This window comes from Scomber scombrus, chromosome 8 (assembly GCF_963691925.1).
Source record: "Scomber scombrus chromosome 8, fScoSco1.1, whole genome shotgun sequence".
NCBI lineage: Eukaryota > Metazoa > Chordata > Actinopteri > Scombriformes > Scombridae > Scomber > Scomber scombrus.
Genome location: NC_084977.1, coordinates 17,017,786 through 17,044,300, shown reverse-complemented (window position 1 = coordinate 17,044,300; position 26,515 = coordinate 17,017,786). Strand labels below are relative to the sequence as shown.

Below are 26,515 nucleotides of genomic sequence, written 5' to 3'. Positions count from 1 at the left end.
GTAGATATTAAATAGGACACAGGTGTATATACAGTTCACTTTTTGGCTGAACTTTTCTTTTACACTTAGATTTCTCTAATTATCTCCTTAACATTAATATTTTCAAAACACTCTAGTATTCAGTTTTTGTAAACTCCCAAGAATTCAGCCAGGATTGGTATTCTTGGTTAGAAGCTTTTCTTTATTGGTTACAATAACTCATGGCAACATATCAGTATCACCAAGCCACTGTACAAATACAAAAAAAGGTCTGGTGTGAAAAAGACTATAAAAATTATTCCATAACAAGTGATTATAATTTCACACAATAGCACTGTAAGAGAATTATCATGGCACCAAGTCCCTGGTCTTTACTGGCTTAAAACATGAAATAATAAATAAAAGAATTCAAAGCAAAAATTAAAAATACTACAATGTCAGAACAGTAGGTTGTAGAGTCAAGAAGGCAGTGCATTTAGTTGTGATGGTGCTCTGGTGGTGGTGGAGGTGGTGACATAACCAGTTCATGTGGTGTGATGTCGCTGCATTTTTAAAAGAAAATCAGAAACTTAAAACAATCCTTTCATATTCAGGGACTATATCAGAGGGTCGTGCAAATACAGTCCTCAAAATACTGCCCCAACAGTTACATTTTCACATTTATTCCTTGAAGTTAGACGTTGGCACCGTGGGTGACAAAAATGCCAAAATACTACTGCAAAACATGCCTGAAATTAATACTCCAAGGATTAAAACAAGTCACAGATTAAGGTCCCGGTACTTCATGTATTATAGTATATCCTATGGACTGGGGTACCCAGTAGACCCTAGAGGTCTACTTTTAACATATCACAGCGCTTTATTCTATCATCCCAAATCCAAAGGATTTTGTCAATTTGTTTCTAATGACCTCATATCAGTTTCTGTTTAAATCAACGCTTTAAAAAAATACCGATTATTTTAAGTATGGGGGCCTTGGGACCTCAGTCAAAAGCACCCAATTCCGCCTATGCAGTTTTGATATATGGAACTACTGAGTCCTAATTTAAAGTATCACACACTATGAGGGGGCATATGGGGGCACTATGTCCATCACTTTGAAGGCTTTGTTGAAAGATTGAACTTGGGGTAAAAGCTGAAATTTGTATTATGACAAATATATATTTTCATTTTACACTATGCAAATTAACAGTAACTTTCCTAAAATAAGTTTTTTTTTCAGATAACACATCAGATTGACAATGTTAAGAGAATAAATAGGTTAACATTTTGCTGTGATGGTTGTTTCTTGCAGTAGTTTATTCAGTACCCCAGTCTTAAGTCCTTTTATGTTTAATATGTTGGTCGGACGAGGGTTAAGGGAATAAACTGGAGGAGACTTCAGGTAAATACAACAATAATACGAAATTAAATCAAGCACCTTTCTGATTAATGAGTCTACTGCACAGGTACTGCTCCAGGATCCAGCTGTTAGTACTGCTGAATTACACACAGGGTGAGGAAATGGTTGCCAGTAATACAGACAAACCCCTTTCTCAGTTGTTAAGGGCTATGTTGTATTTTTTTTAATAAATTTCACACAGCTCATGATGGATTGAAAAGTGAAAACAAGGTGGATTTAAGGAAGTAGTTGGACATTTGGGTAAATAGGCTTCTTGGCTTTCTGGCAGAGTGAGATGAGATGATATCACTCCGCTAGTTGCTTAATTAGCTTAGTTTAGCACAAAGACTGAAATCAGGTCAAAACAGCAGCATTTAGCTCTGCCCAACAGTAGCAAAAATTGCCTACCATCACCTCTAAAGCTTACTAATTAATACACTATACCTTGTTTGTTTCATACGTGCAACAAAACAGGCGAACTAACTGACAAGTTCTGAAATCTCCATCGGTTGCCTGGCAACTGGTTTTGGCCAAAAAATAGTCCCACATATGATTGCTGTTTTGTAGGGATTAAACAAACAATATGTAACATATTAAATTGTTTGTTTTAGAGGTGCTTTGTACGCAGCTGTCTCCCTTTTCACTCTGTTTTAAACTAACTGCGAGGCTAAAGCCAGCTTGTGCCTGTAGCTCCCAAAATGTCAAACTACCCCTTTACTGTCAAGCCAACATTTTGTCATCTTTATCTGGGCACACATGAACTCCAATGTCCACTGACTGAAATAGAAACTTGAGGTCTAACAAGCACTGTCAACTTAATAATGAAAAAAAAGAAAAAAAAGCCCATCGTCAGACATTAAACAGTCAACCTGTTTGATCAGACAACCGATTGGCTACAAAATCAGATACTGATGTGACCTTATTGGATGGAGCTGGTGAAGGCTGGCACTTGAGTAAAATGAGCATACATGTTTGTTTTTTTTTGTCACATTGACTAGTTTTCAGTTCACAGCTCAGGGTCTGTGGATAACATTGGCACAAATGAGAAAGTAACACTTAGATCTATATGTTATCCACATACATCAGCAAATCACCCCCCTCCCAATTCCCCTCCCAACACACACCTCAACACTGATATGCAATACATATCACATCCTACACACCTCAAAGATATTCTCAGGCTAAAAACTATAACTGTTATTTATAACATTCGCTCAAAATTGATTCATTAATGCAAAGCCGGGTAGAAGCAGCTAAAACATGTTTAAAAAGAAAGAAGAAAAAAAAGGTCACTACAGAGTCACGGTATGCAAAAGAGGGGCTTCATTGATAGCTGATTGAACCTTAATAAATACTACAAACTGTATGGTAGTAGTAGAAAGCAGAATTGTATAAAAAGTGATGTAAAACATTTGCTTAAAGAAGCTGTATGGAGCTGCATGTGGTCATGGTGATTTTCTGTAAGCATGCTTTTTAGTGTTCACTAGTATCAGAATGTGCTTCTATTGAGAAAAGAAAACAAAATCTGCAATATTTGTTATTGATCGTTGTGTAAAAAGGAATAGCAAGAGGAAAACATTACTGTAGTCGACACTAGTATTACCTTCTATTATGAATAGTATCGTAAGGCAGAATGGAGACACAAAAGTGCCACATCTCACAGGGGCACAAACCCTCCTTATCCAGCCCGTGTGGGTCAAATGTGATTATTCAGAGATAGGCACCTGAGACAGCTGATGATAGGTCCAACTCACACATGTAATGTGTATTATTTTTCAAAAAAATTACGCCTTTAGAGAGGAACCAAAAAAGATGGAAGATGCGAGATGTGAAAAAACTCAAAATCAGAAATACCACCTCTACAGGTAAATAAGTCATGTGCTCAATGGTTTACATTTGTACTACAGTTTGTGAGTGCATTTCTAGCTCTCTACTAAGTGTACATTTCTGTCTACCAAGTGTACTTTCTTCACTAGCAATATTTAATAGTTCATAACTTGTTTTTGGTGAGGAAAAAGAAATCACTGAAATTTTTAACACTCTTTTTGGAGGGGCAAACATGATTTCAGTTTCATGCCCGTCACTCAGTTCTCACCTCACTGACAACAAAAAGGACTCATGATCCTTCATTTTTAAAAACAAACAAGGTAAAAATGACATGGTGAGCTCTGACAGACATCTCTCTCTCTCTCTCTCTCTCTCTCTCTCTCTCCATCCAGCTTTTGTCTAGTCCTCAGGGGCTGCTGACAGAGTCACTGCAGTCCTTCATAGTCCTGACATGAAGCCACTGCTCCTTTAATATCCTCTGATTTGTACAGGCCTCTGAGCCATTACAGACTCACAGGCAGAGGACAGCTCCTGCTCAGGGAGAAGGTGTCTCTCTTCACTTTGCCCTTTCCCTCCATCAGTGTCATTTGTACGGGCAACTTGAGATCCTCATTTCAGCTTTAAGGAGAAGAGTAGATTCTACAGGCCGCAGACGGGAATATTATGATGCAAAGCCTCAGTTTAGGACCATTGTTGGGTTATTAATCATATCACACAGCTGTTTATTTGCATGGCTGTGGTCTTCAGATATTCAGCATCCAATGATTTTTAACCACAGTCCACTTGAGTATGGGCCAAAGCATGGCGTCCATTAACAAAGTTTTCTATCTTAGCCTACTTTGGAGGTAAAGCTGAATCCAGACTAAAAACATAATTCATCTCTTGTTGGTTTTGAAGCTCTCTCACTATACACAAGCACAACAGTGTGACGGGTTCCTTACAAAACAAGAGACTTGTGAGGAATAAACAGGGTTGCTTTAGTTAGAAAAATAAAATAAAATCACCATCACAGCCATCATTCACATGAACGCAACATTTGCAGGTACAGGATGTATGAGTTATTCCCACTGTTGGTGACCATAATACTCACAAACATACACAGATTCAAATGAAAAAAGTGAATTTAGTAGGAAAACTTTTTTTTTCTTACTTGTTATATCCTCTTTTGTTGAAGGGCTTAACTAAATCAGTAAATACCTCATATTAAAAGGAGAGTTTTGTGTGTGAATTATCTGATCTGGTACTCACACTGGATGAAACAAATGCTTAGGATTGATTATTTTACCCAGGTTGAGCATTATGTTGTGTAGTAATGTGAATATATACATTTAAAATAAAACATAAAACCCCTAAAATCTTTTTCTTTTTTTTTTTCTTTTTTTTTTTAAATCAAGGGTGGGAAATAAACTACAAAAATATATACATACACATTATATATGCATATATGATGCATATATACACACATAATGCTATACATATATACTGTCTTTATATTTACATTTACATATTACACACTGACAGTCATCTTGCTTGTTTGTCTTTATCGCCCCCTACAAGAAAATTGGTCTAAGGGCGAAATCTTAAATTTTTTTCGTTTAGTTTTTTCCTCTTATTTATTTATTTATTTTTTTAATTTTATTTAATTTTATTTTTTTAAATCGGACAACATTAGTGAAAGGTTCTTCTTTTTGTTGCTGTGTCATAGCTGGGTGAAAAAAAATGTCACTTGGTAAGGTAGAAAGAGTTTCTCAAAGGTGGGCTGGTTGCCAGCAGAGAGAAGAGAAGTGAGGGTGAGTTGAGACGATTTCAGCTGACACAGTGTACACCCCTTCAGGTTCAGCTCAGCAGATGAGTCGTGATACATTGGGTGGGGAGGTGGGGGGCCGGGGGAGGAAGTTGGCGGGCAGTGATTGAGTACAATTGGGAAGAGGTTTGTTTAGTTCCAGATCCGGAGGAAACTGTCCCAGGAGCCGGTAGCCACGGCCATGCCGTCATCTGTCACACCTAAGCAGCTAACTCTGTTGTCGTGGCCCGCTAGCACACCTGGACGTAACGACAATAAACCCGTCAAAGGTTGATTATAAAAACTCACAGCTGAAGTCATCACTGAAAATCATGATGTGTAAGATCATTAATTAGGCAGCAAAGTCTTTGTAACATGAGCAGCTACACAGACAAGACTATCTGTAACAGTCTGTTTTTGAGGCAGGATCTTTAGCCTGAATTCACAATAGGGAGGAAACTGGCTAAATGTTTTAAAAGTTTATACATTGACTTTCAATCCTTAAAAACAGATTTATTTATCCTGATAAGTTAGTTTTTATGTTACAAGTAAGTTTAGGTGCAGTAAAATAAGCACACACCAAGAACACACTGTTTTTTAAAAATACAAACACTGGCGCTTTTCCACTACACAGTTCCAGCACGACTCGCCTCGTTTTTTTTTGCGTTTCCACTAGGGAAAGTACCTGGTACCTGATACTTTTTTAGTACCTGCTCTGGTGAGGTTCCAAGTGAGCGGAGCCGGTACTAAAATGTGACGTCAACACACTGCTGGTCGCTGATTGTTAATTGTCGCTGGAAGAGTCATGAGCCGTCCCAGACAAGAATCAAACCCGGCATTTTTAAATACCGGCAGCAGCGTTACAGCCATACGGCTCAATTGTTAATTGTCGCTGGAAGAGTCATGAGCCGTCCCAGACAAGAATCAAACCCGGCATTTTTAAATACCGGCAGCAGCGTTACAGCCATACGGCTCAATTTTCTTGCTTTGTGTGAGACAAAAAGCCACAAACAGCAGCAAGTACACCACTGCCTTAATGTCCTCCATTGTTTATGTGTTTTGTGTCGCATATAAAACGAAGTCACGGCAGTTTCGCCGAGCCGTGCTATGACGACCCCGCCCACGTTGAGTAGGTACTTTTTTGTAATGGAAAAGGTCTGTTCGGGAACCGTACCGAGCCGAGATGAGGTGAGTCGTGCTGGAACTGTGTAGTGGAAAAGCGCCATAAACAGACTAATCTGATCTCATCAATTACTTCACTGAATGTTAGAGCTTTTGTTTTAGTCAGTGAATGAGTGAATTTATAAATTACAGTCATTACACAAACAAAATTATTCCTTAAACCAGGAGAGTCTCCTCACATCTGTTGTCAAATATTACAAAAACAGGCTTCAGTCGTCACTTACCTGCACGCTCGCCTTTCAGAGTGTCCCAGACGTTGCAGTTAAAGTCATCGTAGCCGGCCAGCAACAGACGGCCGCTCTTGGAGAAAGACACGGAGGTGATGCCACAGATGATGTTGTCGTGGCTGTACATCATCAGCTCCTGGTCAGCACGCAGGTCAAACAACCTGCAGGTGGCGTCATCTGAGCCTGTGCCAAAGGCATTCCCATTGGGGAAAAACTGAAGCAGAAAAAAATAAAAGGAAGAAGATGCTAAGAAAATTTTAAAATTAGATTGTGTTTTTGAGGCACTGGTTTGGGACCTCCGGGGAGAGAGAGATACTTTAAAAGACACCTCCAGTGTGTCCCGAGCCTTAAAGGACCGTCAGGGCCAGATGACAGTATAGAGGGATTCAGATATGCTTTAAAAAGGAGCACTGTGACATCACTCATATTTCAATAAAATAGAAATAATGCTTTTTGTATTTACAGCAACAATAGGAGCATCTTTGTTTGGAATAAATAATAAATAAAGATTTTTTGGTAAGTTAGCTTGTGCATCAATTGTTTCTATGAAAAACAAGCAAAGACAAAAAAATACATATCAATAAGCACTCACGGTGACGGCGTTGATGTCGGACACGTGCCCGGTGAAAGATTGCCTGCACATGCCGTCACGAATGTCCCACAGTTTGGAGGTGGCGTCACAAGCTCCTGACACAAAGGTCTTGAAGTCCGGACTTAAAGACAAACTCATCACATCACCTGTGTGGCCTGTAAAACTGGTGGCCTGCTGGCCTGTCTCTATGTCCCACAATGCACTGCAAGAGACAGAGTAGTGTTTAGTTAAGTGTAGGGATAGCTGGGAAGTACACAGCACAGGAAGGTTATATACATGAAAGAGACAACAACTGCTTTTACATGAACTGCCACATCGTATTAACACAATTAGAATATACTATCTGAATGCACCTCAATCGAATTATGACTCTGAGTCTGGATTTTTTGCCTCAATCTACAGCTATTTTACATTTTTTTGCCTGCTCTGCTATATGAATCTGCTCTCACAGATTAAGTCTATTAAAATGATGGCTCAAAGCAAAAGGTTATGCTAAATCTGAACCAAGGGCATTTAGCAATATGATAGGAATACAGCGACAGAAGAGGAGGAAAATTGGAGAGAAACTCTTGACATTTTAATGTAAAGTAGACGAGCATCTTCAGTTATTCAGGCTCTGTAGCATAGCATGGAAACAAGAGTATCAATGGAATATTTCGATCATCGACACATGTAAACATCGCTGGCCAGAGGAGAGCAGAGAGTCGTTGCTCACCAGGTGGTGTCTCCAGAGCTGGTCAGTATCTGGTTGTCATCCAAGAAACGACAGCAGGACAAATAACCTGGAGATATAAAAAACAAACAAACAAAAGGTTCAACATCAGATAAGGAGAGCTCTCCTGCTTTGTCAGTACCTCAGTTCTTTAACTACTCACACTGTGGCCTGACACCATGTTCATAGTTTACTGCTGTGTAAATCCTTATTCACAATGTTGCCTTACGTAAGTTGTAACCATTAGTTATGTTTTTTTCACCAGGTAGCTACACCCACATTCTTTTGTTATTTGAAATAAAGATAAATTGAGGATTGGACCTACATTTTTTATTTTATTTTCAGCAGGCATGTTCATCCAGCACTGTAGCTGCCATTAAAAGGATGCAGTACTATGATAGAAAACACTCATGTCCCTCCTCCGTCAGGGATGTGCAGGCTCTAGATTCACACTAGTGTAGTCATGACACAACTGTGATTTTCTGAACATGACTAAGGAAAAGTCAAGTTTTACAAATAAATAAATACATTTACATAACCAGTCAAAAGTTTACAATACACTTTTTCATTAATGGGAAAATATTGACTGGTACTGTAAATATGGAAAACAGACTGTTCTCCTACAAATTGAACTGACTATTTTCCATATTTCTGCACACATGCAGGCTGAGACGACATCATCACACTGATTTAAAAATTAACTCATCAAACAGATGTTTCCGGCAGGAGAAGAACTGTAAGTCAGCTGGTGTGGTTATAGATGTGACATCCAATGAAAACCAACAGCAATTTGTTTGGTTTTCCACTGTCTGAATTGTTTACCTACTAAGCCAATTTATACCAGACATCTACAGTCTAAAACTACAGTTAGGAAGTACGTGTGTCACAGGTATTCGACAAATGTGCTGGAGAGCTGCCCTCCAGTCAGTATATGCTAAACATTTTACTGATGTTAAATTTCACAGCAGTTATCTCAGGTGGGCTCTGCTTACATGGAGTGACACATTTACATTTTTACCATTCTTTATTTGACATTACAGTGAGACTCAAAGTACCCGCCCATTATAAATATTTAAATAATAAGTACAGCCAAAGATGAGCCTTTATTTGCATTATTTTCTGGCTGGCTCTGTGCCTACCTGTGTGTCCGGGTAGCTCCCGGGTGACGCGCACGTTGCCCTCACGGGTCTTCAGGCTGTATATGGAGCAGATATTGTCCAGGCCTCCACAGGCCACATAGTTCCCAGAGGGAGCGTAGGCGCACGTCATCACCCAGGAAGAGCGCAGAGGGATGGCATGCATCTGGGGATGAGAAGGGTCCGATTCATTTTATTTTTATTTTTTTTAAATACAATAGAGGTATTAACATTTTAAGGCTTTAAGGTTAATGTGCATTAATTTGTTTAAATCAAAAGTGCAGACAGGTACAGTACAGTAAATTCCTCCTTATTTCTGGGTGGCACTGTTGCAAAAAACATCAATAACCAACATGGTACCATAATTACATCATGGCACAGATGATGCAAAAACAACAGGACAGCATGAGACAGTCTTTGTGTGTCGAAAGACACATCTGTACAAATGATATCTCTGATACAGTTCAGGTACAAAGTTCAGATTCTATAGTTCCTAATAAAAAAAAATTAAAAAAAGACAATTCCATCTGCACCTTGTGTTGTCAATTGCCATATTTTTTCCAGATAATTTTTTCACTATTTTTAGGTGATAACAAAAATCCTTCATGTGCTTTCTCAGCATTATAAAGCCTTATAAAAAAACTGTGTGATATTCTCCAGAATGTTTTTGACATTAAACAGATTTCCTTCCAGTGCCAATAATGAAATAATGATCTGAAAATACTTAAACAAGTGTTCACTTTCGTCATTTTATTAGCCAGATTCATTTTATAATGCAAACCTCAGGGAAACCAGACACTGATGAACATAGGTGACAGACCTAGTTACTGAAGACAAATGTGCAATATTACTGTGTTTAAGTGGGCAGAGAGAAGCTGGTAACATACTGGAAGAAAACAAAAAAAGGTACAGTCTGTACTCTAATAGAGACATCTGGAAAGTTCTTATCCGTTCAATCCCAAAACTCAAAGAGCAGATTTAGTGAAATCTAGAGAGCAGAACACTGCTGCAAATAGAAAACAAGGTGTTATTGACTTTATATAATGTACACATTGCTTAAACTCTCAGCTGAATTTAAATCTAAATCGTACTTTAACATTTTACACATTCTGTCGCTGACTGTCATTATTCTCACCTTATTTGTCGTGTAACTGTCCCAGATGATAAGCTTTCCATCTTGCGAGGCACTGACAAGTAGCCTGGAAACCAATAACAACAACATGAGACAAGGCTCACATATTGAAAAATTGGGTGATCTACAGTACATGCACCGGGTTCATTTAAAGCAATGCGAGCCAGCCACCTTACAGACTTCTATACTACACTGTCTGAATGAGTACAAGGTGCTCTGTCGAAAAGCATTTAGCGTGAGCTCCCTACTCTTCTCTCCTTCCCGCTTTCTCCCTCTCTTGGTATTAAGTCTCCTCATCCTGGGAAGCCACTTTTAATGTCCCACACCATGTAATATTCATTACTCCAGTTATGTAAAAATCCCCACTGTAGGGTGGGAGGCAGAAGCCTGAGGAGTTGGGAAAGCACTAGAAAGAAGTCGAGAACGGGCAGCAGAAAGACACGAGTAAATCAAAACAGAAAAGAGGCGGAGAAACACAAAGGGGGGGGACTGATTGAAGGTTCTGTGTGATGCAGAAACAGCTGAAACCCCTCCTCCACCCCTGACTGGGGGTTTCTGTGTGTCCAGGGACAGGAAGTGGTTTGATGGCGCTACACTACAATCAAGGGGAGAGCCACCATGCTCAAATGTCAGTGGCTGTATACAAAATAAACACTGGCCTCCTGCAGGGTCACCCAGAGGGTGCTAAGCACATTCACACCAATACACATGCACACAATAAAATAATCAGGATTGAACAGCTCGTATTTCATCACCTGCAGATGATTCAAGTATTCAGCTACATAATAAAAAAGACAAACTCAGGTTTTAGTGCTGACAAAGAGAGAATGCTGAATTTGCTCAGGCGTAACAAAAATGTATGATCTACATTTTCTTTGAATGTACAAACTTTCACCAGGAGGACTGAAAAACAGTACTACTTCTCTAACTTCATATCATCACATTCCAGTTAATTTCAAACTAATAAGGATCAGTGCACTGCATGCATACTACAGGGGAAAAAACAGTCTCAACTGATCATTCTTGGTGCTCATAATTGCAGCAAACAGTTAAAAAAGCAGTTTGTAAGTTTTAATTTAGTGGCAACATGAGCGGCCAAAGTTGCCCAAACTGGATTCACTACGATTCGTTTCAAAACCACATCTGGAAAGCTGTCAAACTTTTAGATTTTACAAACTGCATCTTTAAGGGGATATTAAATAAGCTGTGGAGGCTGCTTGTCTCTGTGCCGAGCGAATTCTATTACTGTGATCAGTGAGGGTATAAAACAGTGCTAGCACTTATACAGATGTTGTAGTGGAGGTGGCAGTAGTGACAGTCAGTTATGGTGGTATTAGTCATATTAGTAGTAGTAGCAGTAGTAAAAGGGGTAGTGGTACTAGTAGTAGTAGTGGTAGTAGTAGTAGTAGGAGTAATAGTATAGCCCCACACCTGGGACTGCCGTCACTGCCCCAGTGCATTGCATTGGGAGACAGATGGACAGAGAGAAAGATAAAGATACAAACATATTAAATACAGAGAAAGAAAAGCTTTTAAAACCAGTGATACCTGCTGCTGTTAACTCCTTTCTACTCGTGATGGTGGTATGACTTAGCATTGGTTCTTTATATCAACAATAATGTAAGAATTTAAGCATTTGCGTAAATTTTCCAAGACAGTGATTAAACTAACACCAGCTGGGTGATTTTATTGTTTAATTCCTGCACTCCAGCTGAATGTGTGCTCATGTTTGGCTGGAATGAAAACCTGCAGACTATCAGCCCTCCGTGGCACTTTATTGCCCATTCCTGGCATAGATCTCGGCAGTTACAGCAGCAGTGTTAACAGTCGCCGTGCTGTCTCTGGCAGCCACAAACTCTAAAATCAGTCTGCTAGCGGCGCCAGAATTTAACACGGGCACAGAAGGGAATGAACTTCAAAGTTTATTAAATACTTATAAAATTAGAAATTATTATAAGCAGCCTTTAGTGCTTTTTACCCTGTTTGCTTATTTCTGTAACATTCTCTTCTGTAAGGCCTCCTAACACTTTCTAGAAATTAGGGAGAAACATTCAATCTTATCTTAATGGTATGGTACAAATTGTCTGTTTATTTGTCAATTTACAGAAATGCCCCTAAAAATAAAAAAAATCAATCAGGCCAAAAAAGATTAAAAAACAACCCCTCAGTGGGGGGGAAAAAAAGGTTAATTTCCTATTCAAGTTATTATTTGTATCGTCTGTAGAATAACTACTGTACACTACCTGGAGTCACTCCCCCAGTGCATTGCATAGATCTTGGCCAGGTGGCCCCTGAGAGTGCGTCGTGTCCGCATCTGTATCCGGCCCACTGAGTCCAGACCAGCTGTAATCTGCCAAAACAAAGGAAGAAGCGTCAGCTGTGACACACACACACACACACACACACACACACACACACACACACACACACACACACACACACACACACACACACACACACACACACACACACACACACACACACACACACACACACACACACACACACACACACACACACACACACACACACACACACACACACACACACACACACACACACACACACACACACACACACACACACACACACACACACACACACACACACACACACACACACACACACACACAACAATGAACAGGGGAGCTTATATTGTTGTATATAATATCAGAGAAATATTTGGATGGAGTCAGTGACAACATATGTTTGTAAATACTGACTAGCTGAAGGAAGACAGAGCAAGATTGCTAGTGTTTAGGGTTAGTGTTTCCTTTTAACCAATTAAAACTTAGTTCTTAGGTTTTGGTTAGGGTTAACAACAGACTGTATTACTATTAATTTGAGGGTTTTTTGTATAGATGCTTTGGGTTGGCTCACACAGCTGTTTTGCCTTGTGAACATCTGCAACGTCAATTTTGTATAAATCTATAAAAGTCTTTTACCTGGTTTAGGCCATTTGTAACAACTTTGAACACTCCCTTCTTGTGCAAAATACAGCCCTATTTTGTAAGTAGACAAGAAGAATTTTACCTGTGACAGAGTGGAGTCACTGCAGGCTTTCCTGGCATCCTGCAATAAAACAAAAACGTTAATAATCACACTGACCAGCTACAAATTTAAACTTCAATTACTGCATGCTTAAATGTAATGCATGCAATCACTTCACAGATACACACGTAATGTAATAAAAAGAGAAACTTTAAAAGTAAGTGACTAAAAGTAACTTTCTCTTAAAAATTAGTCTAAACATGTGCTGCGAGTTATTACCAGTCACAGAAACTGAGTATCTCGGTGATCACAGAATAATCACACAGCAGCAATTGACATTTATCGATCAATTCCCCAAATCCAATTTCTGCAAGAGAGTGGAGGTGGCTGATTGACAAGTTATATGCCGAGTGCGTCACTGTCACTGAAACTGTGTGAGTCACAGCTTACAGTGAGCTGACAGTGGCTCAAATGTGATGTGTGCACACACACAAACACACACACACAAACATAAACAAACACATGTACACAAAAATGTTGCCGTACCCGGATCTGATTGCGTAGTTGCTCGGCTTCCTGCCGCAACTGTTCCAGCTCGCTCATTGTCCCTCAGTTGTGTTCAGGCCACACTCCGCTGCAAATACTGACTGGGCTGGGAAAACACACGTGCCGGCACGCACACACACACACACACACACACACACACACTCTCACACGCGCACACACACGCTTTACCAGCTGACACCTGCAAGACAGAGAGACAGGAATACTATGAGTTCAACAGGCAGATGGAGAGCGAAAGATGGGAAGTTGGGAGCGCTTCCATCAAACAAACATAGGTATCCTGTTTGGGTTCAGACCAAAGAGGAGGGTGCAGCAAGGGGTGGGGACGGGTGGGGCTTGGCAGGGGCCCGGACGGTGGCCTGGCTCTTCAAACACCCCCAGTCTGGTTCAAAAGGCCATCTGAGCCAGGCTCTGACCTTTTCTGACTCAATCAGCCTTTTGTGTTGTTGCATTGCGCTATTTGCTCGGCCCGCCCCAAAAAGCTCAGAACGTGTGTGTGCATGTGTCCATGTTTGTGTGTGCGTTGTGGGCAGCTTCTGATGGTTTATTAGACAATATGAGAGAGAGAACACATATGCATATATTTATCTCTCTCTGTGTGTGTGTGTGTATATATATGTCTGTATGTATGTATGTGTGTGTGTACATTATGTGAGTGTTTATTTAACTGTGTCTCTGCATCTGTGAGTGAGTGAGTGTGTGTGTAAGTTGCCACTTCCTTTACCTTGGGGAGCCTGAATGTGGGTCACAAACCACTTAGACACTCCTCAGAAATGTTTGGACCATACCAATCCCTCCCACCCCCCAATCCCCCACCCCCTTCATTTTCCAGGCTATTTTACAGTCTGCTGTCCAGAAGTCTAACCCTCCGAGATTAAATTTTCAGTTCCATTTTCTATAATTCAACAATTAGACCGAGTCCAGCCCTTCCTCTCCACAGGAAATCATGTTAATTTAAAGTGGAGGATGTTTGTGCTTTTTTGTGATTTTAGCAGAAGCTTTAAAACCACTGCTAGTTGTACATGCGGCCCGGTTAATTTCCCACCACAAAACAACATTAAAACACAATATTTTACACAACTAAGTATCTAATAATGACTGGATATACATGCAGCTCACATTTATCTGGATACAAAGCTGTTCTTTCAGATTCCCAGTTCAACTGGTTTTGGCCATTATGACTGCTTCTCCAACACAAGATGCCTTGGACTGCTCATCATGGACTCTTGTCTAAGCCAAGGAGGTCTTTGACAGTAATGAGGCATCAGGGACAGCGAGCGTTGCAATGCTTTCAGCTGCCCAGGAGTGACGTCACTCTCTCCTCTGGCTGATGCAACCCCCTGAAGAGAGGCTCTGAGCGTCAGCTCGCCTGTGATGTGGTAGTGCTCAATGACTGCCATGGATCCATTATACTGTACGCCTCTGAAATCTGCCACGTCACACAGGGTGCCGTGTTGACTACCGAAATACCCGGTATGCCCTTCTACACTCATCGGAATATTTTCAATCGATATTTTCAGGCGTGTGTCATGAATTCCAACAGAGCACACAAGAGAGAGGAGGTGGGAAATAACGCAGGTATGATGGTAGATGATGCTGAAAAACATGATGTGTTCACGTGCTTTCCTATCGTTATCTGGTAATCACTGACATCTGTGATTTTAGGCATGCTGGTGCACTGATCTGTGGGAGTGGCACATAGATTTCTGTCTTGCTCACATGTGGATACTAAATATTAGTCACGAATTCAGAAACTGAAACAGGCCACTCATAACTATATAACCACATAAAAACTACAGCAAAAGTGATTGAAATGGTCCAACAGGACTAGATAACATTTTTCTTTAACAGTTTATACTTGTAAACCTCAGTGAGCAGTGGTGTGTGTGTGTCTTTGTGTCATTTCTCCAGTTCTGTCACTTGAGTCATGCAGCCAGCCAGACGGGCGAACGCAGGCCCAGAGCATGGCACAGGAATAGGGGCGACAAAGGCGGAGCTGTGTGTTGGAGCTGCCCATTGTTTAGTATGTGGCTGCCAGCTACAGTAGATAGTGCTGCTTGGCACCGCCACTGTCGGGTCTCTGAAGGGTCTGGCTCGGCCATGAGACGCCACAATTGCTACTGCTCTGCCGTTCTGACACTGACCGACTAACAGACCATCCACCCGTCCAAGCTGTTCAGCCCAGAAGTAAAACACTGTGTGTGTGAACTGGGAGCAGTGGGTGAGATGCATGAAACTCTTTGAGACTCTGCATCACATTCAGAAAGCTCTGCATAACCTCAAGACTCTTCTATAAATCTCCCCGATCAATTAGCCAGAAATGGACATAGATGAGTCCTCCGTCATCCATCCGTGTATTCATATTTCTATATATCTATTCCACCAGCATACACCTGGCGAATGAGAATAATGGTGAAGAAGCACAATTCATCAATAAAAACACTAGAGCAGCTCTTACACACAGCTCTGCATTTCTATTCTAAACTGTCTTTAATCTAATAATCCACCGCAAACACACAGAAAATCAGCAGTGATATCTCAATCATCATCATCAAACTTAAGAAATGTCATGATTTAATGTAAAGCTCATTGAAACAGACTACAAAAGGGATTCAATGTACAGGATCAAATAAAGAGAATCAACACAATTAAATCAGAGCTGCGATGATTGACTTAAATGATGAATCAACCAATCAAAAAAAAAAAAATCAGTGACTATTTTCATAATTTGTCAATCATTTTGAGTCATTTGTTTATTGGTTCCATTTTTTCTTTATAAAAGGAGTGATATCAAATAATTGTAAACGGAATATCATTGAGTTTTAGCCTGTAGGCTCAACAAAACAAGAGATCTGAATACTTCTACTTTTGGGCTCTGACTGATTGGAACGGACATGTGTCACTGTGTCATAAACCAGACAATTATTGGATTAATTGAGAAGATAGTTGACAGATTAATTAGTAATGAAAGTAATCATTAGTTTCAGCCCTACGTGAAACAGAAAATATAACAAATTCACACAATCACATAACACACATAATATAAATGAAATGGTCTTTTGACTGTCACATCATATTAATGCACACAGTCTGAAGTATGAATGAACTGCACACTTTTTCAAGCACTCATTTTTAAGTGTACGCATTATTTTTTTCCAGCTGGCTCTGCTGTCCATCCGAGGCAGACTGCTGCTGCACATCTTTAACACCCAATTTTAAACCAAATTAACGACGACTGTAAAACACATTCTGTTCATCGGGGGTAACACGCTGCTAGGCAAACTTTCACTTTCATTACTCCTCATAAAAAAGAGAGCCGGAGACACACAGAGATCTCCTTATTCTTTATCTTATCCAAAGTAAGGTCATGCTCCATGGTCTCAGGTTCCCATAATGCAGCTTGGTCACAAAACATTTGTTACAGGGGACACTGCGTGTCCCCTGCAACGTGTTTGTTCTTGCTGACTCTGCTGCTCCGAGGGAACTTGTCAGGTCCCTGAGTTACAATTTGTCAAAACTAGTGAGAATTCATGTCAAATCAAACATGAATGAATCATGACGCTCATCAACATATTTTGTGTTTAACATGGTCAGTGAGACCTCCTGTTCCATCTGGGTCACACACAGGCAGCAGAAAGTCATTCACGTTTGCCTTTGTCTGGTAGAAACACTGGTTAACGGAGCAGCAGGAGGTGCAGGCGGTGCAGCTGCACCCAGACCAGCAGGGATGACGAAACCACAGGGGCCCATCAACATGAAATGTTCAGGAAGTTAAGGAATTAGGAACAGCCAGGTCTCATTCTTGCACTGAGGCATAATGTGAATACTGGTTTTATGTATATTTACAGTCAAATTTAGAAAATGTATTATTATGAAAATGACATACAAACAAATATTTCATTTACAATAGATAATTACAAGATTTAAATATTTAAATTTCAAACAACTACTGTTGTGATTTGGCACTATAAAAACAAAAATTACTGAAATTGACTTAAATGATCTTTAAAATGTGCACTATATGTATACATGTTGCTCTCTCCCAATACATTTTACTGATTGACTGATTTTACAGATTCAGACCTACTTTACTGTCAAATATTACAATGTGTTGAATTTGTGATAAATCTACCATCTAAAGGCTTAACTACCACTGTTGCGTTCTCTCTTTTTCTTGACTTAATATGAGCATTCATACAATTCCTCATCAACTGTGTACATTTTAAATTCATGATAACCTCTGTATGATGACATAGATGCTCAGTTATTCATCAAATGACTCAGTTTATTGTGTTAAAAAAAAGGTTAACACCCTACACCTCATCTTAAGCTGTGTAGGAGCCAATTTCAGAAGGCACAGCTGTCTGTCCTGAATAATAAAATAAGCAGGAAACTCACTCAGGTTTGGTGCGTGAAAGTGAAATCTGAAGGCACCTCAGCGGCTCCACCAGGTGTAAACTTGTTCAGGTAGACTATTTCAAACATCCGCAGAATGAAGGAAATACCTGGTGAGTTTCCAGTAAGGCGAGAGGCCTCGTCTTCCTTCTACTCCGCTGATGCACGTTTATATCGTAACCTTTATGAGTATGAGTTATTACGACAAACTGTTAGGAGAATATCTGGTATGATAATCAAAAAAAACCCACGGAGGGGTTTTTGTTGGTTCCCTCTAGACAGGAACACATTGAATGACTGTGTGCCGACTGTTTGACCTACTTTGATCGCAGGTTTCACCCCACCTACACTGGACGGCTGCAGGAATTACACATAATGCAGTCGTAAATAATTCATCATGAAATCTATAACAACAGTTTCAGTTTGGGCTTTTGTAAGAGACAGTTGAGTCTGAACTGGAGCCAGTAAGCATACAGATGTAGTTTAGGAAGTCATAGGTTATTTGACAGTCACCACAGGTTAGTTTCTCTGAGGTGTGGCACAGGCTCGGTAACATACAGCTAAACAACGACAAGTCCAGAAATGTAGAGCAGCGAGATGCAGGGCTGACTGATGTGGCTGAAATCAGCCAAACACTGATACTAAAATCTTTCACAGTATGTAGTATTTAATAAATAACATCAAATATTAAATTTAATATCCAGTTCAATAAGTCCTGTTCACCAGTTTTGTTCACAACAAATGCAAAACTACAATATTTCATTTTGCTTACAAATTACAATTTGTTCTGAATAATTTATTCAGAGACTTTGCAATACAATAACATGATAGGATCATATTATCATGATACAATTCAACTGAAAATTGTATGATAATAATGATATATTGAATATATTATCGCCCAGCATTGTGGGCGATGGCTCCTTATTGAGATTGTACATTTTAAATCTTGTCTTTTGGGCTGCAAACAATTATTTTTAATATTGATTAATCTGTCAACTGTTTCAAATGGATAGTCTAATTATTTTGTCTATAAATGGTCTAAAAATGATGAAAAGTGTCATTCTTCAAATTGTTTGTCTGGTCTGATAAAACCCAAATATATTCACTTTACAGTGATGTAAACAGACAGAAGCAGTAAATCTTCACAATCAGAGTGTTCTGCATCACAGGTTCATGACTGACTGACTTTTAATTAACACAATTAATAATTAGTAATTTTCTCCAGCTCCAATAATGAAGACTTCGTGTAGTATAGTACTGGTCACCAGATTGTGAAAGTTGATAACTAGGGCTTCTACTGATGATTATTTCCATCACTGATTATTCTGTTTATTATTTTCTAGATTAATCCATTAGTCGACAATGGTGAGAATTGTCGATCACGGTCTCTCAAAGTCTTGCTTTATCCACAACCCAAAGAATTTAAGATTATTATCATAGAAGACTAAAAAAAACTGATATTAGAAATTTGACTTTTTGTTTTAAAAAAAGACTCAAAATGATCAGTCAATTAACAAAACAGTTGTTCAATTTAATGGCTGGAAACGAATTAATCAATCGACTTATTGTTGCAGCTCTAGTGAAGACTTTAAAAACTCATTTGAATATGAATGTATTTCATCAGCTTGGCCACCATATTGTGATTATGACATATAAGCACCAAATCATCCACCTTTAATTATTCATCAAAGAGGGGTATTTTAAGAAACAACAGTGTAAAGACAGTAAAACCCTCAGGTATAATTAGATAGATAGATAGATAGATAGATAGATAGATAGATAGATAGATAGATAGATAGATAGATAGATGAGCAGACTGACTCCTTACATGTTTAACTTTTACAAACTGCAGCAACATCTATCTACTGACTGTCAACAACAAGCCACGACAGGAAACCTCCATCTGCATCACCTGGAGTCGCAGACACCCTGCACAACTGTAAAATTAAAATGTATTACCATCTTCATGAATTCATATGAGTCGAGACAAGTTTCTGATATACAAGCAACAAATTGCATGAGCAGCCCGTCACGAGGCGGACTGTGATGTATATTAAATAGAAATGAAAAAAGCTGCCGCTGCTGCTGCTCACGGCATCGTGCGACCACAAATGAGAAAACTGGTGTTTGTAACGGGCACAGATGGATGTGTGCCCGTCAGTGAAATGTTTTTGGCCCCACAGTTCTGCCTGAGAGTCATTTGACAGCCTGTAAAAAGGCCGCGTTTGGACAGCAGTGAATTTCCAGCAGAGGAAATCTTCGCTTAGAGGGAGAAAAAAACAGTTTTGAGACACAAGAGCTGGAGAACAGTTATGTCAAGAGCTTCAATGATGCTCAGACCACCGTGGTTATTTCAAGCTCATGGGCCTTTTTTTTCCTTTCTTTTTTTTTTCTTTTGCACTTCACCCTTACTATAAAATAAATGAAAACCCGCCGCGGGCAAAGCAGGAAATAGCCCAAAAGGCACCAAAATATTAAGACTGACAACACGTCCTTCCTTACCTGAAACTGCCTCTGTCCGTCCGTCCAAATCCGTGTCACACTGCTCCGTTTTCACGCCACAACCATGGTCCTTGCTGTGACAGGAAGCGCAAGGGAGAGCCGTGTTAATTTTAAGGCAATTAAATCGGTTTAAAAGGGCCAGAAAGCGAGCGCAAACTCGGGTCGGATTTGACTAAAATTTTCACCAAGCAAGCTAATCACCACACCCATGAAAGTGGGAACATGGCAACAGCCTACGCTGAGGGGTGCGCCATGCTGAATACAGTCATAGTTTTTATTTTCTAACAAGTGTAACAAGTTATAAATTAGACAGACCTCACTAAATCTCTTTATAAGTATGTCAGTACTTAATTAACTCAGTCATAACATTTTCTCCATTTTAGGAAATATGTTTGTAATTGGTTGTATCACCCCCAGACAGAATGGTACATCCCGTCAGCCCCCTCAACAAAAAGGAACCGAATGGGATAGAGGAAACAAATATTAAACCCATGAAGACTTCAACAGTACTGACTCACATGCATTTCACCTCAGGTTTGCAAAGCCAGTCTCGGATTTGTGACACATGACATATTTACCGAAAAAAACAGGATAGTCTTGAAACTACAGTATCAACTGGTGCTTATAGCCAGAGGTGAGGAAAGTAGAGTATTTGTTTACTCTATGAATCTGTTACTAATTGTGACTTTGCTTTATCACCTGTCAACATTAGAGATGTTTTATTTGTAGGTTTATATTGCACATAGAAAACAACTCTTGAATATATATATGAAAATGCTTGTATGGTAGTTCTTCAAAGATTGAAATATTCAATAAAATATTAAGAAACTGTGATTAGCAAACATATTTATCAAACAATTAGTCCGTTTAATTGTCCTTCACAGCAAAATGCCAGCAACAGTTTTGATCATTTAACAAACAAAAATATAAACATTTATTTGGTTCCCACTTCTCAAATTTGACCCCCCAACCCCTGCTCCCCTCTTTGATTTTCATCTTTTCGCTTTGTTATATATATTTTTTGAATTGTTGGCAAGTAACTTAACTTAAGTAAGATGGCACCTTGTGCTCTTTTCAATTTTGATGGGTATTTTTCACTGTCTGAGATTTTTATAAACAAAACAATTGACAGTTTAATCATTAAAAAATTAATCATCATTTGTAGTTGAAATGTTATTTCTAGTAGTGCTTTATCATGAACCAACCATTGGAGTTGTTTTACTCAACCGTAAATATTCTCAGATTTTTTTAATATTCTGTGATAGTAGTCTGTGGGTGTTAAACTATTGGTTGGATAAAACAATACCTGTCAAGACGTCACCATGGGCTCTTGGATCTCTTATTTGCACAATTAATGGAGAAAAAAATCAGCAAATTAATCAATAAAGATAATACTTTGTTAGATTCAGACCTAATATGATTATAACAGATAATCTTATTGTACCAATTGACATGCATGACAACAACATTTACAACAGATTTATTTCTCTTCTGATACACTATTGAAGCTTATTTACTACTAATAAATAAATAAAAATATCCAAAATCAAGACGTAAATCTGTAAGGCTTGGATTGTGCCGGCAGACAGCTGTGCCAAGTGTCACCCCGGCACACCACAGTTGGCTGCAGTGGGCTCATTGAAAAGGATCTCTCTCCATTAGGACAGGATGAATTTTTAATGGGGCCAATGAAAGGGAGCAGTGGGATAGGCTTTTCCATATCTCTGCACGAGCCATAATCAATGGAGGGAAGATGAAAGTTGCCTAGCCCCTGGTTTCCTTTTGGAGTAGCATGGGGTCAGATTAAGTCTAATTGAATGCACACACAGCAGTAGTTTAGGTGTGTCAGACCAATTTCCCCCCAAACACATGATGAGGATTATGATTAGCATGATAGCAGAGAAACATGTTGTGGTTGGTTTGTCATTAGTGCAGCTGGGACCACTTCTTTTACAATGATGTTAGTGCAGCCTTGAAATAGGCAATTATTAAATTATAAAAGATTATTTAATACAGCAGTGTACTGTATATTTTGATGGACAGTTTTCCTTTAAATAAGAAACAGTCTTATTTGACTATACTATAGTTTCAATATGCTGAATATCCTCACATATAATTTAAAGAAGTTGGGTGATGCACACCAAATCATAAACACAAATCTAGTCTCATATTGGAGGCAAAAAACCCTTCAATTAACAGAATAATCACGATATCTGAATGGCTTTACCAATATTACTAAATGTTTAGCATGATGTATGAACAATGACACACTAAAACAAAACACGGCTAAAACCCATGCTGACGTAATTTTGGGGCAGCCACAGCTTTCTCTCAGGTCATGTCTGACTTTGCTCAACAAATGTACTAATGATTACACAAGGTAGATATAAATCATGCAACTGCAGCACCACTATAATTCAAATATGGTCATGCACCTGCTTTGCATAAAAACAGTAGCATAAATAAAAATGAAAAAAATACATAATACATAAGAAGTCAACTCTTTTGCTTCATTCCTCTTGTGAGCAAAAATACAAAATTCATTAGCCAGCTGAGAATCAGAGTCAGGGTCTCCAAAAGCACATCCTTGGCCAATCAGGTCCCTTGGCTCATTGCTTGGCAACTAAAAGGAGAGGGAGGGAGCACATTGACACTATAAAAATAGCACATCAATAGCCTGGTGTCTGAAAAAAAAAAAGAAAGACACACATGTTGGTGAGGCTATTAATAGCCTCCAGGAGCCTGGAACAGGTATCGTGTACAGTATCTAAACTGTATTGTTGCACACATATGAGACATTTTGCATCAATGCAAATCCAGCATGGGCACTGCGCAGCAACCGATGTCAGTGTACAGTAACAGTCAATCAGCTGGTTGAAGTGATTTGAATATGAGGGTGGTTTGTGAGAAATGACAAGAGCTTACCTCATAATATCCCTTTCTCTACTGGGTAATAATCGTCCCAAAACCAACAACAGGTTGGCCTTTGTGCGCAGTAATTTCCTTCCTCCTACTGTATGCCATCTGATGCAAAATTGCGTAGATGCAAAATTACCCTGGCGTCTGGTGCAATAATACATTAGAATGTACTACAATAATCAATAACATGCATGGACAAGTTTGCATGTTAGAGATAATTTATGGCTTAATGGCTTATATGAGTAACTTGGATGATATTTGATCTTCTCATACTATCTCATAATTACATCCTCATTTTGTTCAGAGTTATCACGACGAGTTGCATGCTGTATCTAGTCTTTACATATTATCTGATCACTACAATGTCACATTGTTAAAGGGGGTGTATTTTTTATGTGTTGGAGGTGTGGAGCAAAACGTGGTCAAAAATAGATCTATCATCTCCAATTCAGTTTCACAGGACTGCTCAAAAATCAGCCTGATACATGGGGAATCAAGTGGAGATAATGGGACGTCAATCTGAAGCAGCTTCTCTATGCCTATTTTTATCCGTACGTTCCCCCCTTTTTTTTTTGCCCACATGTGGCGACACACCCTGACGACCTCCATGTAATACTTCCACTGTATCAAAGGCAATTAAAAGGTGTAGCAACAGTAGAACCTTAAAAGGCTTTATCAGGGCCGTCTTATCCACCAGACATCTCCCGGGGAGGCTGGCCGTTGCCAGGGTAACCCTCACAAATGGCAACTGACGTCAAGAAGGTAGGAGAAATACCAGGGAGAGCCAGAGCTGCTATGCATAATGGATTATTGAAAAAGGGCCCTCTTGAAGAATGCAAAGTGACTTAAAATATGCGTGCCTTGCTGGGCTCGCCACCACTTCTCCCTCATTCGCTCTGTGTGTGTGTGTGTGTGTGTGATGAGGAAAATAGATGTTGACAGTTTCAGGGTTTTACTTGCTGACTGGCACACTTGGGTTTGACTGGCCCAATGGAAATAAACCATCTTGAGTCAAACATTGCTCATGAACTATCTCTTCATAGATCACACAATAGTATTTTTCCCAGATTAGAAAATGTTGCATTATTTTATAAGCAAATGTGGTTAATTTAAATGTGAACCCATTCCAAATATTCTGCCACAAAGTCTCCAAAAAGCAAAATCTTTCACTGCAGCACTGAAATCAAAATGTGGTGCTATACGTCCACAGCATCTTACCCAATTCAAACCAAAGATAAAAAAAAAGATCTGGCAATGCATCTATCACCATTCCCACTCCATCCCTTGTTGGTCATGTAACAAGGATCCACAACGTCATTCGTGCATAGGTCCTCAGATGTGATCACTTCAGATCGTGTTTAAGTCCAGTGTGTAACTACCAGCAGTTTCTGTCCCCGTGTCCGCTTCTTGTCTAATCTCAGTGCTATTGTTGGCCCATGAGAGACTGTCACAGCAGCAGCTTGCTGAAGTGCCCTCATCGTTTCTGTGATAATGCCTCTCATGTTGTGTTGGAGTCACACTATCGAGAAGCGGGACACCGATTGTGGAGTCAGGGTTTGCTGATGGCAAAGGCCAAGTATTGTTGCTACCCAAATGAATACAGCAGGACAAAAACACACATACGCATACAACAGAGAATTGAAATGCTGTCCATTTTGTAGTAGAGGAAGATCATATTGACAAAATCATAATAATTATCACAGCAATACCTAAAGCGCTACCACATGAAGTATTCAAATAATGTCATTAAAAACTGTAATTCCTGTTTGTCTCCTTTTTCCAGATAGTATAAAATCATATAGAACTATATCGTCCAACAATTTCTTAAACGGTTTTTAGTAAATTAGGGGTCTTTAGTAAAGTAGGGGTCTGAATGTTTGAATTTTTAGGGCTACTTTCATAAATAAGAATTTATTTGTCAATGACATGCATTTAAAAACTGAATATGATACATATAGAACAGAAATTATATATTTGTAAAGTGAGAGCAGTATCTGAGCAGTATCATTGAAGACAATGCTGTGACTCACACTGCAACATCTGTATCTGTAACAAATGCATTGTTACGATAACTCAAATGTCAATGAAAAAAGTCAATTAAGTGCAGAATAAGTAGGCCTGAAGCTTTGCCTTTTATTTCAGGGAGAAGCTGCAGAGGAAATGTACAAAGAGAAGAAGTGAGAGTTGTTTTAGTTCAGGGGAATCCCAAACGCTGCAACAAGCAACATGAAGCATGAACTAACATGCTCTGAGTTTCCCAAGAAGTGAATCACAAAAGTCATGTATGGGGGGAAAATTAAAGGAAGTGAGGAACCACCCCGATGTGCTAATGCCACCTTTTCCAAACACCTCCTGTCACAGCTGCTACACTATGATACCAGATGATCATTAATTTATTACAGTGAGCTTACAATTAGTTTGACTTGACATTTTGGTGCACCACAGGATCACAGCACAAGCTAAGTATGAGGTATAACCTCCAAGTTGCCTGAAAACCGAACACAACACTTGTTGCCCATCTTAAGAGACCAGTTTGACAAGCTCCCAATCAAAATACCACAGTCAACAGTTTTTCTTCTGTTAATTCAGTGATGGCTTTCATGACAGTTTTGGTTCGACACCCATCTCCGTTTTAATACAAATTATGCCTCTGATGCAGCTTTCAGAGCAGGAAACACAATTATTCTACTCCTTTGTATAAGAAATGCTTTCCTTAGTGTAGAAATGTGCTTCTTCTTGACATTTTTACTTAAAGAAAGACTTGAAAATATATGCACCATGGCAGGGATTGTAGTGATGAATGAATCTAGATGAAAGACTGGACTACATGCACTCTTAAAACTACACATTTAGAAAAAATAAAATAAAATTCAAGCTTTTATACCTTTTTCCAGTGCAGATGAGTAGCAGAGGAAGCGGGCGTTTTCTGTGTACGTCCTGAACAGCATGGATTATGAGCCGAACTGAGAGCTGTGGTTTCAGTTCTTCCTTTCAGCTGAGTGTAGATGCTGCTAGGAGGAGCAGTAAATGGAGAGAGAGAGAGAGAGAGAGAGAGAGAGAGAGAGAGAGAGAGAGAGAGAGAGAGAGAGAGAGAGAGAGAGAGAGAGAGAGAGAGAGAAAGAGAGAGAGACTGAGCTGGAGTATGAGGTGGAGAGCTGCTGAGTGGGAGGGTGAGCATATGGGGGCATGG

At 39.4% G+C, this 26,515-nt stretch overlaps 1 protein-coding gene across 2 annotated transcripts; it reads right to left on the bottom strand.

Moving 5' to 3' along the window:
• Window positions 1–166: 166 nt before the first annotated feature.
• On the bottom strand, window positions 167–26,257 carry LOC133984273 (guanine nucleotide-binding protein subunit beta-4). Of its 2 annotated transcripts, none has more exons than XM_062423458.1 (10): window positions 26,210–26,257; window positions 13,489–13,687; window positions 12,985–13,023; window positions 12,195–12,301; window positions 9,955–10,018; window positions 8,823–8,985; window positions 7,687–7,753; window positions 6,972–7,173; window positions 6,377–6,593; window positions 167–5,230 (listed from the first exon to the last, which is right to left on the bottom strand). In XM_062423458.1, the coding sequence occupies exons 2-10, from the start codon at window positions 13,543–13,545 to the stop codon at window positions 5,124–5,126; spliced, it is 1,023 nt and encodes a 340-aa protein (XP_062279442.1). In that variant the 5' UTR covers window positions 13,546–13,687; window positions 26,210–26,257; the 3' UTR covers window positions 167–5,123. The 2 variants fall into 2 exon arrangements, with proteins under 2 accessions (XP_062279442.1, XP_062279441.1); XM_062423457.1 differs by lacking the exon at window positions 26,210–26,257 and adding an exon at window positions 20,407–20,602.
• Window positions 26,258–26,515: the final 258 nt, after the last annotated feature.